General features: G+C 49.7%; 1 protein-coding gene and 1 long non-coding RNA gene across 2 annotated transcripts in view; both read left to right on the top strand.

Annotated features, from left to right (window-relative positions):
• The first annotated feature begins 2,388 nt into the window (after nt 1–2,388).
• On the top strand, nt 2,389–3,528 carry LOC122929016. Its single transcript, XR_006387948.1, has 3 exons — nt 2,389–2,448; nt 2,532–2,655; nt 3,468–3,528. It is a non-coding gene; the product is annotated as an uncharacterized LOC122929016 (long non-coding RNA).
• Nucleotides 3,529–3,762: 234 nt separating this feature from the next.
• Nucleotides 3,763–14,037, top strand: part of LOC122929013 (gastrula zinc finger protein XlCGF26.1-like) — a 44,170-nt gene continuing 33,895 nt past the window's right edge. The window contains exons 1-2 of the mRNA XM_044282415.1: nt 3,763–3,819; nt 4,790–5,819. Coding sequence (XP_044138350.1) covers nt 4,822–5,819 — 998 coding nt within the window. The 5' untranslated portion in view covers nt 3,763–3,819; nt 4,790–4,821. The remainder of the gene's footprint in view (nt 3,820–4,789; nt 5,820–14,037) is intronic.

Genomic DNA, 14,037 nt, shown 5'->3' with positions numbered 1-14,037 from the left:
GGAGTAGACGCTGCCTCCCATGTGTCCAATGTCCAAACGCCCTGGGATGACGACCCTGAAGTCCCCCGGACACCTCTCTGATGGACCCCAGTAACTACGGTAACAGGCAGTCCAATCACCACCATCCTTCTTACTCACTTATCTCACCACAAGCTTCACACATTATAGGAGAAGGTAGAAGAGGGGAGGACTACAACCCCCGCAAGTCCTTTACATCATGTGATCTCAGAGGACATTACAGGAGGAGGTAGAAGAGGGGAGGACTACAACTCCCAGCAAGTCCAGGATGTCATGTGATCTCAGAGGACATTACAGGAGGAGGTAGAAGAGGGGAGGACTACAACTCCCAGCAAGTCCAGGACATCATGTGATCTCAGAGGACATTACAGGAGGAGGTAGAAGAGGGGAGGACTACAACTCTCAGCAAGTCCAGGACGTCATGTGATCTCAGAAGACATTACAGGAGGAGGTAGAAGAGGGGAGGACTACAACTCTCAGCAAGTCCAGGATGTCATGTGATCTCAGAGGACATTACAGGAGAAGGTAGAAGAGGACTATAACTCCCAGCATGTCCAGCCTGTTATTATTTGATATCAGAGGACATTACAGGAGGAGGTAGAAGAGGAGAGGACTACAACTCCCAGCATGTCCAGCCTGTTATTATGTCATATCAGAGGACATTACAGGAGGAGGTAGAAGAGGAGAGGACTACAACCCCCGCAAGTCCAGAACGTCATGTCATCTCAGAGGACATTACAGGAGGAGGTAGAAGAGGAGAGGACTACAACTCCCAGCAAGTCCAGGATGTCATGTGATCTCAGAGGACATTACAGGAGAAGGTAGAAGAGGGGAGGACTACAACCCCCAGCAAGTCCAGCCTATTATGTGATATCAGAGGACATTACAGGAGGAGGTAGAAGAGGACTACAACTCCCAGCAAGTCCAGGACATCATGTGATCTCAGAGGACATTACAGGAGGAGGTAGAAGAGGAGAGGACTACAACTTCCAGCAAGTCCAGGACGTCATGTGATCTAGGAGGAGGTAGGAGAGGACTACAAATCCCAGCAAGTCCAGCCTGTTATTATGTGATATCAGAGGACATTACAGGAGGAGGTAGGAGAGGGCTACAACTCCCAGCATGTCCAGCCTGTTATTATGTCATATCAGAAGAGAGGACTACAACTCCCAGCATTTCTCTGGCTTTCATCTCTCACTGTTCTCCCTTTTGTCAGTCCTCAGAAAGCTCCGCCCCTCCCGATCACTTGATGATGACATCATCACAGGTCCTACATCACCACTTCCCTCCACTGCTGAGCTCCGCCCCTCCTGATCACATGACATAGACGTCGTCACAGGTCCTACATCACCTCTTCTCCCAAATGCTGAGCTCCGCCCCTCCCAAACACATGGCAGTGACATCATCACAGGTCCTACATCACCACTTCTCCCCATTGCTAAGCTCCGCCCCTCCTGATCACATGGCAGTGACGTCATCCCAGGTCCTACAGCACCCCTTCTCTCCACTGCTGTGCTCTGCCCCTCCTGATCACATGGCAGTGACGTCATCCCAGGTCCTGCAGCTCTTGCAGTGCACAGATACAGAGCAGGTCCTGGTCTTCTCTCCAGAATCCCCCTTTATCCCCGGGGTCTCTCCTTGTCCTGCAGGATCTCCTCCAGCTCCTCCACCAAGGATGGACAGGAAGGAGATCAGCAGAAGAATATTAGACCTCACCTTGGAGATCATCTCCCTGCTGAGCGGAGAGGTAAACCTTTCTAGATTTCTCTCCTCTTTATTGTATTCTGGAGCCAGTCAGACATCGGGAAGGAGAATCCATCATAGGAAGTGACAGGAAGAGGCTCCTGGAGAACGGCCTCCAGACCTTCCAAGGGACGGAGAAGCTGAAGACCGGCCACCGCTCAGTGATGGGGGATGTGGAGCCATGAGGAGGGAAGTAGGCAGGTTGTCCCCAGGAGATGGCGGCAGTGTGGCCTGGAGGGAGGATTTCTACCACTAGTCTGACATCTAGATGATACTAGAAGGACGAGGCCTCCACTACGTCTAGAGGAAAGAAGGCTTCTCCACAACATAGAGGAGGAGTCTTTACTGTAAGAGCAGGGGGACTATGGAGCTCTCTGCCAGAGGAAGGGGGATGGGGAATTCTCTAGAAGAGTCCAGAAGGGGCTGGAGGGGAAGAACATTCCAGCTTCTAGGGACTAGATTACTGGAGATGGGGGCCATGATCCCGGGAGGGATTCTGAAGGGAGATCTGGAGTCAGTGTCTCTCTCCATCCACAGGATTACACCCTGGTGAAGAAGACATCGGGGAGGACTCCCATCATCCAGGAGTCAGGAGGGTGGACCCCCATCACAGAGCCTCCTCCCCTGATACATGAGGAGAAGATCCTAGAACTCACCCACAAGATGATGGAGCTGCTGACTGGAGAGGTGACACTGCTGGGAATACTGGGAGATTCTCCAGTAACAGCACTGGAGGGGTCTGGGTGATGACGGTGTCATTGTGTTGTCAGGTTCCTGTAAGGTGTCAGGACGTGGCGGTGTATTTCTCCCTGGAGGAGTGGAAGTATATAGAAGGACAGGAGGATCTGTACGAGGAGGCCATGATGGAGGAGCTCCGGCCTCTGACATCTCCAGGTGAGAGGAGACCTTCCTGATGATTGAGGTGTAAGGGTCCCCTGGATACTACTGTAATAGAAATATTAATAGTAGAAATCCGCTCTCATCAGACTTTGTGTAAGGAAAGGCAAATCTCTCAACCAGACACAGGTGTTACCATCTTGAGTTCTGCTGAGCATCTGCTCCTCCTCCACAGTCTGTACACTTTTATTTCTTACTCACAAAAGGTGTAACAATAGAGAAGGGCCGGCCCGTCACCCGACCACTTCCTTCATGTAACAAGGATACAGGAAGTGATGACACAGGAAGACAAGACACCATGATAACCCAGCCAACAAACACATGTATCCTATCACCACTGGAGGTAACGTTATCCATCCTTGCTCAGTGATCAATGCCAGATAAAGTTACTATGATCCTCCTGCAGGTTTATTTACAGGACAACGTCACTATCTCCAGCGGCTGATCAAGCGCACTAGAGACAACAAACGCACGTTCCTTTCATATATTGTTCTCCACGCCAAGCCAATAAATCCGCGTCCTGCGCGGGGGCCCTAGCCGGCGTCCATACATCAGCCAACAAAACCCTGCTCTGCTGAACACATCAGTCTCCCCCGGCCCACAGCCCAGTGCTTAGCACATGGACCATTCGCCGATGGAGACGCCCGGCAGCTGTGACAGGACATACACGGGAAGATATCCACTCCAATGGTTTACCCTGACACTGAGAGACACGATGACAATATATCAAATACACATCCTAATAAAATGTCCACAACAGTACTCCCATCATCTCATATATAATACAGTCTGTGTGCTATCTCCTATAGGTTCTGACTCCAGGAGGAGAAGTTCCCCCAAGAGATGTCCCCGTCCTGTGTATTCCCAGGACTGTCCAGAGGAGAAGCTCCCAGAGAACCATCAGGTAGATGGAGCTGAGCCCTATACACATCTATATAGGGGGGTCCTGCAGTCATAGAGGGGTCATAGATGGTGGGGGTCTCTTATGTGGATCTGTTAGATTTCCCACCTGTCTGCTGTATTGTCCTGAATTGTTACAGATGACAAATCAGGGGGAAGATGAGACTGATATTAAAGTGGAGGATGAAGAAGAGCGGATGATGGGCGATCCCCCGTGTAAGAGTGAGGTGGAGGAGGACATTCCAGTCCATGTGACCACAGGTATGGAATCATGAATGGAGGAAGGGAATTAGGAGGTTTCTTCAGGTGAGGCTCCACCTTAGAGCTGCAGTAAAGTAACACTCCGGGCAGTGACCCCTGTGTTATGTACAGGAGCGGAGGGAGATGTGACTGCACATAGACATCCTCTCCAGGATCTTCTCGCCATCCTCTCATGGTCCAGGCTGGACACTTAGCATCAGGTTTTGAGGGCACCAAGAAGCCTCGGAGCAAGAGCCTGCTAGTGCCAATAGTGCGGGCACAGAGGTCGGTGAGCGCTTCTGTCAGTGTCTCCAGTGACTCCATCACTGTATATGCTCCTCTCCTCCTCCAGTCTCTGTACCTCTCTCCTGACTACCTGCTCTACTGACCCCATTCCCTCACATCTCCCTCACAAAAAATTTTGAACCTCTCTCTCTCCTGATTCCTTCTTCTCCTCCTTCATCATGTATCCTGGCATTACCCTATTACTAAAAATATCAGTTAACCCATTCTGTGCAAGTAACTACCAACTTGTCTCTAATCTCCCCTTTATGTCAAAACTCCTGAAGCACTTGGTCTATTCTTGCCTCAATCTCTCTGTTAAGGCCTGTTTCACACCTGCGGTACAGAGATGCGGCCGGCTGTTCAGCAGGGAATCTCTCTGCATTCTGGCATTGACGGAAGCAACCCCATCGCCGTCTGGCTTGATTTGCTATAATAGGGACCAACAGCCAGCCAGATACCGCCGTGCAAATCACAGTGAACTCCATGACAAATACAGATCACATTATTCTGACCTATATTTCACCATTTAAACATGCCCTCAAAGTCGTACCTGGAAGGAAGAACTTAGATGTCTCCTTTCTGCTGAATCTAGTTATGTCTTTGGTCATATCCAAAATCTTGTGTTCCAGCCTTTTTGGAATGAAATACATTTATCAACTTTATGGTTTGAGCAGGAAATAATGAAATCTATTTTTAATCCTAACAGGAAATCCCAATAAGAATTCTGAAGGAAACGTCATGTTATCACTAGATCATAAAGAAGAAGATCAGGACAACATGCAGCATTCTTCAGGAGAAAACCTCAATACACTGATCTGTTATCCAGGACCTCACAGTGCAGATCTATCATATAATCCTCCTAATCATGAGGAACCTTCTCCTGACCAACCTCAGATTGTAACAACAAGTCCAGATCTGTCACATAATCCTCCTAATCATGAGGAACTTTCTCCTGACCAATCTCAGATTGTAACAACAAGTCCAGATCTGTCACATAATCCTCCTAATCATGAGGAACTTTCTCCTGACCAATCTCAGATTGTAACCACAAGTCCAGATCTGTCACATAATCCTCCTAATCATGAGGAACCTTCTCCTGACCAAGCTCAGATTATAACCACAAGTAGTGGGCAGAAAGGAAGTAAAAGGTTTCATTGTGAAGAATGTGGAAAACTGTTTACAAGAAGGTCAGTTCTTTCTGTGCACAGAAGAATTCACACAGGAGAGAAGCCATATTCATGTTCAGAATGTGAGAAATGTTTCACAGACAAATCAGGTCTCATTAAACATCAGAGAATCCACACAGGAGAGGAGCCATATTCATGTTCAGAGTGTGGGAAATGTTTTGCACGAAAATCAAGTCTCCTTATCCATCAGACAATTCACACAGGGCTAAAGCCATACTCGTGCTCCGAATGTGAGAAATCTTTTACAGAAAAATCTAATCTCCTTATACATCAGAGAATTCACACGGGGCTAAAGCCATACTCATGCTCCGAATGTGAGAAATATTTTACCCAGAAATCAAATCTTATTATACATAAGAGACTTCACACAGGAGAGAAGCCATATTCATGTTCAGAGTGTGGAAAATATTTTGGTTTGAAGTCAAATCTTAAAATACACCAGAGAATTCACACAGGAGAGAAGCCGTATTCATGTTCAGAATGTGGCAAATGTTTTATAGAAAAAGCTAAACTTCTTTGTCATCAGAAAATACACACAACAGAGAAGCCGTATTAATATTGTATATTAGAACAATGATTGTAAGTAAACGTAAGCCGACATTGGGGGTTTTACTTTACACATGAGGCCGTTATAGTTGTGTCCCCTCCACAGAACAGGGTTTAGGCCTCTTTCACCCTTGCGTTCTTTTCTGGTATTGAGATCTGTTCAGGATGCATCAGAATGTCTTCCGTTCCGGCAGCATTCCGCTTTGTGAGCAGACACAAACCTGCTGCAAGCGGCGGTTTTCTGTTCGGTCATAAAAGCGGATCCAGCACTGAAAACAATGTAAGTCAATGATGGCGGATCCATTTTTGTTCACCCATTGACTTGTCCGCACAGTCACCCCCATCATCTGCTCTGTACATTATGTGTGACACAGCTGCACAGTCACCCCCATCATCCTGCTCTGTACATTATGTGTGACACAGCCGCACAGTCACCCCCATCATCTGCTCTGTACATTATGTGTGACACAGCCGCACAGTCACCCCCATCATCTGCTGTGTACATTATTTATGGGCAGGGCTGAGCGCGTCTTGGACGTGGGTAAGGCATGCCAATACTAAACTATGGCTGAGTTGTGCCGGGAGCCACGGGCGTGGGTAGGCCTGGAGAGGGCGTACCCTATTGGAGTGTGTGAGAAGAGGGGTGGGAGGGAGGGGTAAGTGAGACACACCACCTGAGGGGAGACCTTAGCAGGCATATATAGGGAGCTATGCCCTGCCCACAAATACAGGCTGAAATCAGCCTTAATACTTATGGGCAGGGCTGAGCGCGTCTTGGACGTGGGTAAGGCATGCCAAACCTAAACTATGGCTGAGTTGTGCCGGGAGCCACGGGCGTGGGTAGGCCTGGAGAGGGCAAAAAAGACAAGTACACTGTGTCGTGCAAACCGGTTTATTGTGTGCTACCGCCCCGCATGACCTATAACGCCAACGATTGAAAAGCCTGGGATATTTCCCTATGTGGATTCGGGATGTATCTATTGAAACAAGAATATCTCCAGCGTCCCATGGAACGGATGACATGAGCAGGGACTTGGTGTTTTGAAGCTGACGAAGCTGCTCCGATGCGGAATGAGTGACCCGAGATGACGCCTGGGTCGTACCCAAGGCCTGCCGTTAGCGAACGGATATGGGACGTGAATTGGTGTGAAGAGAGGGGTTTATCTTTGAAGGGTAGGAGAGGACTGTTGGGAGGAGCAGACTGTAACAGGGATAATAATTTGTTAAGAATCCGGACCGGGCACCAGTTGTTTTGGGTAGGGAAATATTTAATCTCCGTGGGTGGCCCTGTTTGGCTTGTTTTGGTCAGTGGAAGGCTGAGTACGAAATGGTCATTATGCCACGACAGCTGGTCTTTGCGAAGACAGCCGTGCCCCGGGGAGCTGCCGGTGAATTCTCCTGGACTGAGAAAGCCGTAAAAACTTAAAAACATGGCTGCTTGTAAAACCGTGCTGGTCAAGGGCCCAAAAGGGTAGCCGTCTAGCGCAGAAGACAGATCCCTGAACAGCTTGGTGGACACCGGTTGTCTGCGGGAAGGAGTTTGTTTGGCGGTTTTCTGAATTCCCCTAAGGGCTGCCTTGATGGCCTGGTTTGAAAAAATAGAAGAACGATCCGGATTACTAAGCATGAAGTGGTGTTGGAGGCCTGCTAGATATAATTCGATGGAACTGTGAGAGAGTTTGAGTTGGGATTGACAGAAAGCTATGAACGCCAGCAGGTACGATGTTTCGTCCCGGCCGTCCTGAGGGTAAAGGAGTCTAAACCTGCTGAATGCTTTCAACCCGGTTCTGTAATTCCTGGCCGTGTTTGGGGCTAAGGATTGACTTATGAAATGTTTTGCTGTCGAGATGAGAGACTCTAGTCCATCACTAGAGTGTTGTGTGGCGGAATTGAGGCTCCCGTGGGATCCGCGTCGGGCATCTCCTGGAAAAAAACCGAAAAATGTAATCTAGACAATGCATCTGCTGCTACATTTTTATGTCCCTGAATATGTTCCCCTGCAAAACGGAAATTAAAAGAAAGGGACAACCATACTAGTCTGCGTAGCAGTGACATGATTTTTGGGGATTTAGCCCTTTGTTTGTCGAGGATGTCAACTAATGCCTGGCTATCCGTGACAAAAAGGACAGAGGAATTGGCCCACTGTTTTCCCCAGACTTGAGCGGCTGCTACTATGGGATAAAGCTCTATGAGGGGGGATGATTTTAAGGCATCTATGTCGGAGCTTAATTCTGGGGGCCATTTGCCCGCCATCCAATGGTTGCCAGAAATAGCAGCAAACCCGACTGACCCTGCTGCATCTGAAAAAATGATGGGGGAGAGTGAGGTTCGGGGAGGAATAAATAAAGAAATACCGTTCCAGTTTGACAAGAAAGACTTCCACATGTGCAGATCTGCCCTGGCATGACTGTCTAAAGAAATTGTGCTGTCCTGATCCTGAGCTTCAAGGGGTTCTGCACTTTCAATTAACTGATGATCTATCCTCTGGATAGATCATCAGCTTCTGATCGGCGGGGGTCCGACACCCGGGACCCCCGCCGATCAGCTGTTTGAGAAGGCAGCGGCGCTTCAGCAGCGCCGCAGCCTTCTCGCTGTTTACCGCCGGGCCGCCCGCCCACTGACGTCACGACTTGTATCAACTAGAGTGGGAGCGGCTAAGCTCCATTCAAGTGAACAGAGCTCAGCCGCGCCCACTCTAGTTGATACAAGTCGTGACGTCAGTGGGCGGGCGGCCCGGAGGTAAACAGTGAGAAGGCTGCTGCGCTGCTGGAGCGCCGCTGCCTTCTCAAACAGCCGATCAGAAGCTGATGATCTATCCAGAGGATAGATCATCAGTTAATTGAAAGTGCAGAACCCCTTTAAGGAAGAAGCTGCAGCAACCTTGACATGAACGATTTACCCTGCGGCATGACCCTGGTCGCAAAATAGAGCATCTCCAGAAGAGACTGGAGTTCCGTTTTGGTGATGGAGTTTCCTAGTACGGCTCTGTCCATGGCTATTCGGATTTTACTTAATTTCTCTGGAGGAAGCCTGGCTTCCATACGGACCGTGTCCAAGATGATACCTAGGAAGGTGACCTGTGTGGCTGGCCCTTCTGTCTTTTTTTGAGCTAACGGGACCTGTAACTGATTAAAGAACTCCGTCAAAGTGTTTAATCCGGTCGGGTGAGGATGCCGCTTCTCAATTATCAAGAAGTCGTCCAGATAGTGGATGACCATTGGCAAACCGCCGTGGTGAACCAATATCCAGTGGAGGGCCTGTGCTAACTGGTCAAAGAGCCATGGACTGCTTTTGCAACCGAAAGTGAGACGATTTGCAAAATAAAATTTATTGGACCATCTGATGCCATAAAAACCCCAAAGCTGTGGCTGGATGGGCAGCAGCTTGAAGGCGTCAGCTATATCTGCCTTGGTGAGCCAAGAACCCTTGCCTGAGAGCAAGATGAGTTGGACTGCCTGATCGATAGAAGAGTATCTTATTGAGTACTCCTCTGATGGAATCAGTGAATTCAGGCTGGGGGTGGACGAAGCATGTGGAGCAGACAAATCGTAGATCATACGTTTTTTATTCGATGACTGTTTAGATAGGACTGATGCGCCAGTGCTGAAAGGGAACATCAGAAAAGGGGCCCAGCAAGAAACCTTTATTGACCTCTGCTTGTATCAATGTCTCGACTGCTTCTGGGTCATGACTGGCTGACAGTAAATTGGAACCCTCCCAGTTGGCTTGAGGAAGAGCGACTAACCCTGTGTGAAACCCTTCGTGGAACCCAGCTATTAAGGATTCAGTGAAGACTCGGTCAGGATGGTTTTTGAGGAGACTTGACAGCAGTTCGACATTGATGTCGGTTAGTCATAACTGCTTTGAGGCTTTCCTAGGGCACAAGGAACGTGGGTGAGCTCTGAAACACAATGAACAGATGTGCAGGGCCCGACACGCATTGAAGGCACAACTTCCCAAGTTAAAGTTATTGCATAATTGGCTTTTGCCGAGGTATATTATGGGCCGGCCTAGTTTGTCCACTGAACTGGGATTACCCTGAGCACCGGAGGGACCGGGCCACGCCCCTTGCGGCGTGCCGGGGCTAGAGTTCGGGCACCAATCTATTAAATGAAATATGGATTGGCAGCTCGAGCAGGTGGGGGCCCTGAGACCTGCAAAGTGCCGGCAAAATAGCTCGGTGTCCATCTCCGCCCAATTGGTGACAAACTGGAATTGGGAAAGTGCTGCTGCTTTAGCGGAGAAGGACCGGTGGTAATCGTAAAATGCCGATCCACCATATTTCTGACCCAGGTCGGTGACCTGGTAAAGATATCTGTCCAGTTCCTCCCTTCTGTCTGGCTGGGCTGAACAGACCACATCTCTATATACGCTGAAAGCTAACACGAATTCCGGAATGGTCAGCTTCCTGTTGAGACGTGCATCTTTAGCTTTCATGACTATGGACACGTCCCCACAGTTAATCACGCGACTTTCTGGAACATCATGGGATGCAATGAGGATGGAGGCTAGATTTATATCTTTCCCTGCCACAATGTCCTTTTTTAGATTCTCTGGCAGAAAGTGGGACGGGGCAATTTGGGGGGTAGGTATGTGAATACCTGGGAGAGACTGTGGGGTGGCCAGGGATGATGTGGTAGCCTGACTTTGACCGGATGTTGAGGGCTGGACTTCCAGAACGTCGACTCTGGACTGGATGTCCGAAACCGAACTGACCAAACCACTGATGGAGGATTGGAGCTGGGACAGTGAGAGCTGAATCGATGACAGGGAAGTTTGTTCCCCAGAGGGCCCAGCCTCAGACATCAAAATTCTGTAAAGTTCTGCTTTTCTGGCAGATGCAGGATACCGGATCCCTTTTCTATTCAGCTCAGCAATTAACTTTGGAATGGTCCAGCTCCCGAGGGATCTGTTGGTGACCCGACCTGAGACTGCAGAGCCTAAGGAAGAGACGTTATCTTCTATATCGGACACCTGTGACATCTTGGACCCGCCTTAAGCTGAACCGACTTTTGACGAATGACTTGATCTGGATTGCCGCGGACAGAAAAACCAACAATAAGAGCTAGACAAGGTATATGCGGACTGAAATAAGCAAGAACAGAACCTACCAGTGATATAACTCTTGTATCGAATATCTTACCTTGCGGGACTTTAGCCTACTTTCTACTTGGAAATTATAGCAGCTGGAAACACTTCTAGGAATCTGAGGGAAAATTTAAGTAGACTGAATGACGTAGCCGTGAGAAAGGATGGGAACCGTGAGACCCTTTAAACATCCGTAAGGCTCATGAAGCCGAGCCTATGCAGACTAGGACAGGGTGTGGCGAACCCAGTGGCACACTATATTGAACAGCCCAGATGATCTGGGTGACATACAACATTGACACTAGACCTGGACGATCCAGGAGAAACGCATGCGAGACATGTCCTGGACGATCCAGGTGACCCTACATGAACGTGCCTGGATGGTCCAGGAAACATGCGACACTAGACCATGGCCTGGACGATCCAGGTGACCTACGACGTGAAGCGTGGCCTGGACGATCCAGATGACATACAATATTGGACTAGGCCTGGACGATCCAGGTAACATACAACATGAGACCAGGGCCTGGACGAACCAGGTGACATACAACATTGGACTGGCCTGGACGATCCAGGTGACATACAACATTAGACTAGGCCTGGACGATCCAGGTAACATACAACATTGGACTATGCCTGGACGATCCAGGTAACATACAACATGAGACCAGGGCCTGGACGATCCAGGTGACATACAACATTGGACTGGCCTGGACGATCCAGGTGACATACAACATTAGACTAGGCCTGGACGATCCAGGTAACATACAACATGAGACCAGGGCCTGGACGATCCAGGTAACATACAACAATGGACTAGGCCTGGACGATCCAGGTGACATACAACATGAGACCAGGGCCTGGACGATCCAGGTAACATACGACATTGGACTAGGCCTGGACGATCCAGGTGACATACAACATGAGACCAGGGCCTGGACGATCCAGGTAACATACAACATTGGACTAGGCCTGGACGATCCAGGTGACATACAACATGAGACCAGGGCCTGGACGATCCAGGTAACATACAACATTGGACTAGGCCTGGACGATCCAGGTGACATACAACATTAGACTGGCCTGGACGATCCAGGTAACATACAACATGAGACCAGGGCCTGGACGATCCAGGTGACATACAACATGAGACCAGGACCTGGACGATCCAGGTGACATACAGCATGGAACATGGCCTGGACGATCCAGGTGACATACAACGTTGGCACTAAGCCTGGACGATCCAGGAGACATGCGACATGAAGATGGAACCAGAGTGACATGCGGGGTGTGCTGGGCAACTGCAGGGAGTGGGGGCACGGGGCTGGACCTGCTGGAGACAAACTCTTCTCAGACCTCATTCATCTGAACAGACAAACTGACATGCCTGAGAATATCTGAGTGAGTGACCAGTTTGAAACGGCAACATACCAGAACCTCGCCGCATGTGGATGTGACCCATCTTCTGTGTGCCTGGCCGTGTCACCATGTGGGCCACAGACAAGACCCTGATGGAACGCCATGAGTCCAGTGCTACCCACTGCAGTCATGCAGCGGTACCTCATGCTGGGGAAGGAGGACTCCGGTGCGGCTCCGGCGGGTGAGTGTGTGGGAACGGTCTGTGCTCTGCCTGGGGAGGCTGAATGGGGCAGGCGGAAGTAGGTGCGTTCCACCTTGGACCGCAAGACGACTTGGTACAGGAGGCGGGCGGAAGTACATGCGTTCCGCCTTGGACCGCAAGGTGATTTGTAGGGAAGCACTGCTGGTGGACGTACGGGAGTATCACGCTCCATAAACTTACTTTGAGGAGAAAGACTTCTCACCGGAATGTAGCACCGTGCAGCAAATCACTCTGGACAAGAGAGAGAAACGAGAAGCTTGCTAGACGGCTAGATGTGGCTCCTCCTACGAACGTAAGTGAGACACACCACCTGAGGGGAGACCTTAGCAGGCATATATAGGGAGCTACGCCCTGCCCACAAATACAGGCTGAAATCAGCCTTAATACGTGTGACACAGCCGCACAGTTACCCCCATCATCTGCTCTGTACATTATGTGTGACACAGCCGCAGTCACCCCCATCATCTGCTCTCTACATCATGTGTGACACAGCCGCACAGTCACCCCCATCATCTGCTCTGTACATTATGTGTGACAGCCGCACAGTCACCCCCATCATCTGCTCTCTACATTATGTGTGACACAGCCGCACAGTCACCCCCATCATCTGCTCTGTACATTATGTGTGACACAGCCGCACAGTCACCCCCATCATCTGCTCTGTACATTATGTGTGACACAGCTGCACAGTCACCCCCATCATCTGCTCTGTACATTATGTGTGACAGCCGCACAGTCACCCCCATCATCTGCTCTCTACATTATGTGTGACACAGCTGCACAGTCACCCCCATCATCTGCTCTGTACATTATGTGTGACACAGCCGCACAGTCACCCCCATCATCTGCTCTGTACATTATGTGTGACACAGCTGCACAGTCACCCCCATCATCTGCTCTGTACATTGTGTGTGACACAGCCGCACAGTCACCCCCATCATCTGCTCTCTACATTATGTGTGACACAGCCGCACAGTCACCCCCATCATCTGCTCTGTACATTATGTGTGACACAGCCGCACAGTCACCCCCATCATCTGCTCTGTACATTATGTGTGACACAGCCACACAGTCACCCCCATCATCTGCTCTCTACATTATGTGTGACACAGCCGCAAGGTCACCCCCATCATCTGCTCTGTACATTATGTGTGACACAGCCGCACAGTCACCCCTATCATCTGCTCTGTACATTATGTGTGACAGCCGCACAGTCACCCCCATCATCTGCTCTGTACATTATGTGTGACACAGCCTCACAGTCACCCCCATCATCTGCTCTCTACATTATGTGTGACATAGCCGCACAGTCACCCCCATCATCTGCTCTCTACATTATGTGTGACACAGCCGCACAGTCACCCCCATCATCTGCTCTGTACATTATGTGTGACACAGCCGCACAGTCACCCCCATCATCTGCTCTCTACATTATGTGTGACACAGCCGCACAGTCATCCCCATCATCTGCTTTGTTCATTATGTGTGACACAGCCGCACAGTCACCCCCAT

Source organism: Bufo gargarizans, chromosome 2, assembly GCF_014858855.1.
Source record: "Bufo gargarizans isolate SCDJY-AF-19 chromosome 2, ASM1485885v1, whole genome shotgun sequence".
Classification (NCBI taxonomy): domain Eukaryota; kingdom Metazoa; phylum Chordata; class Amphibia; order Anura; family Bufonidae; genus Bufo; species Bufo gargarizans.
This window is presented reverse-complemented; position numbering and strand designations above follow the sequence as displayed.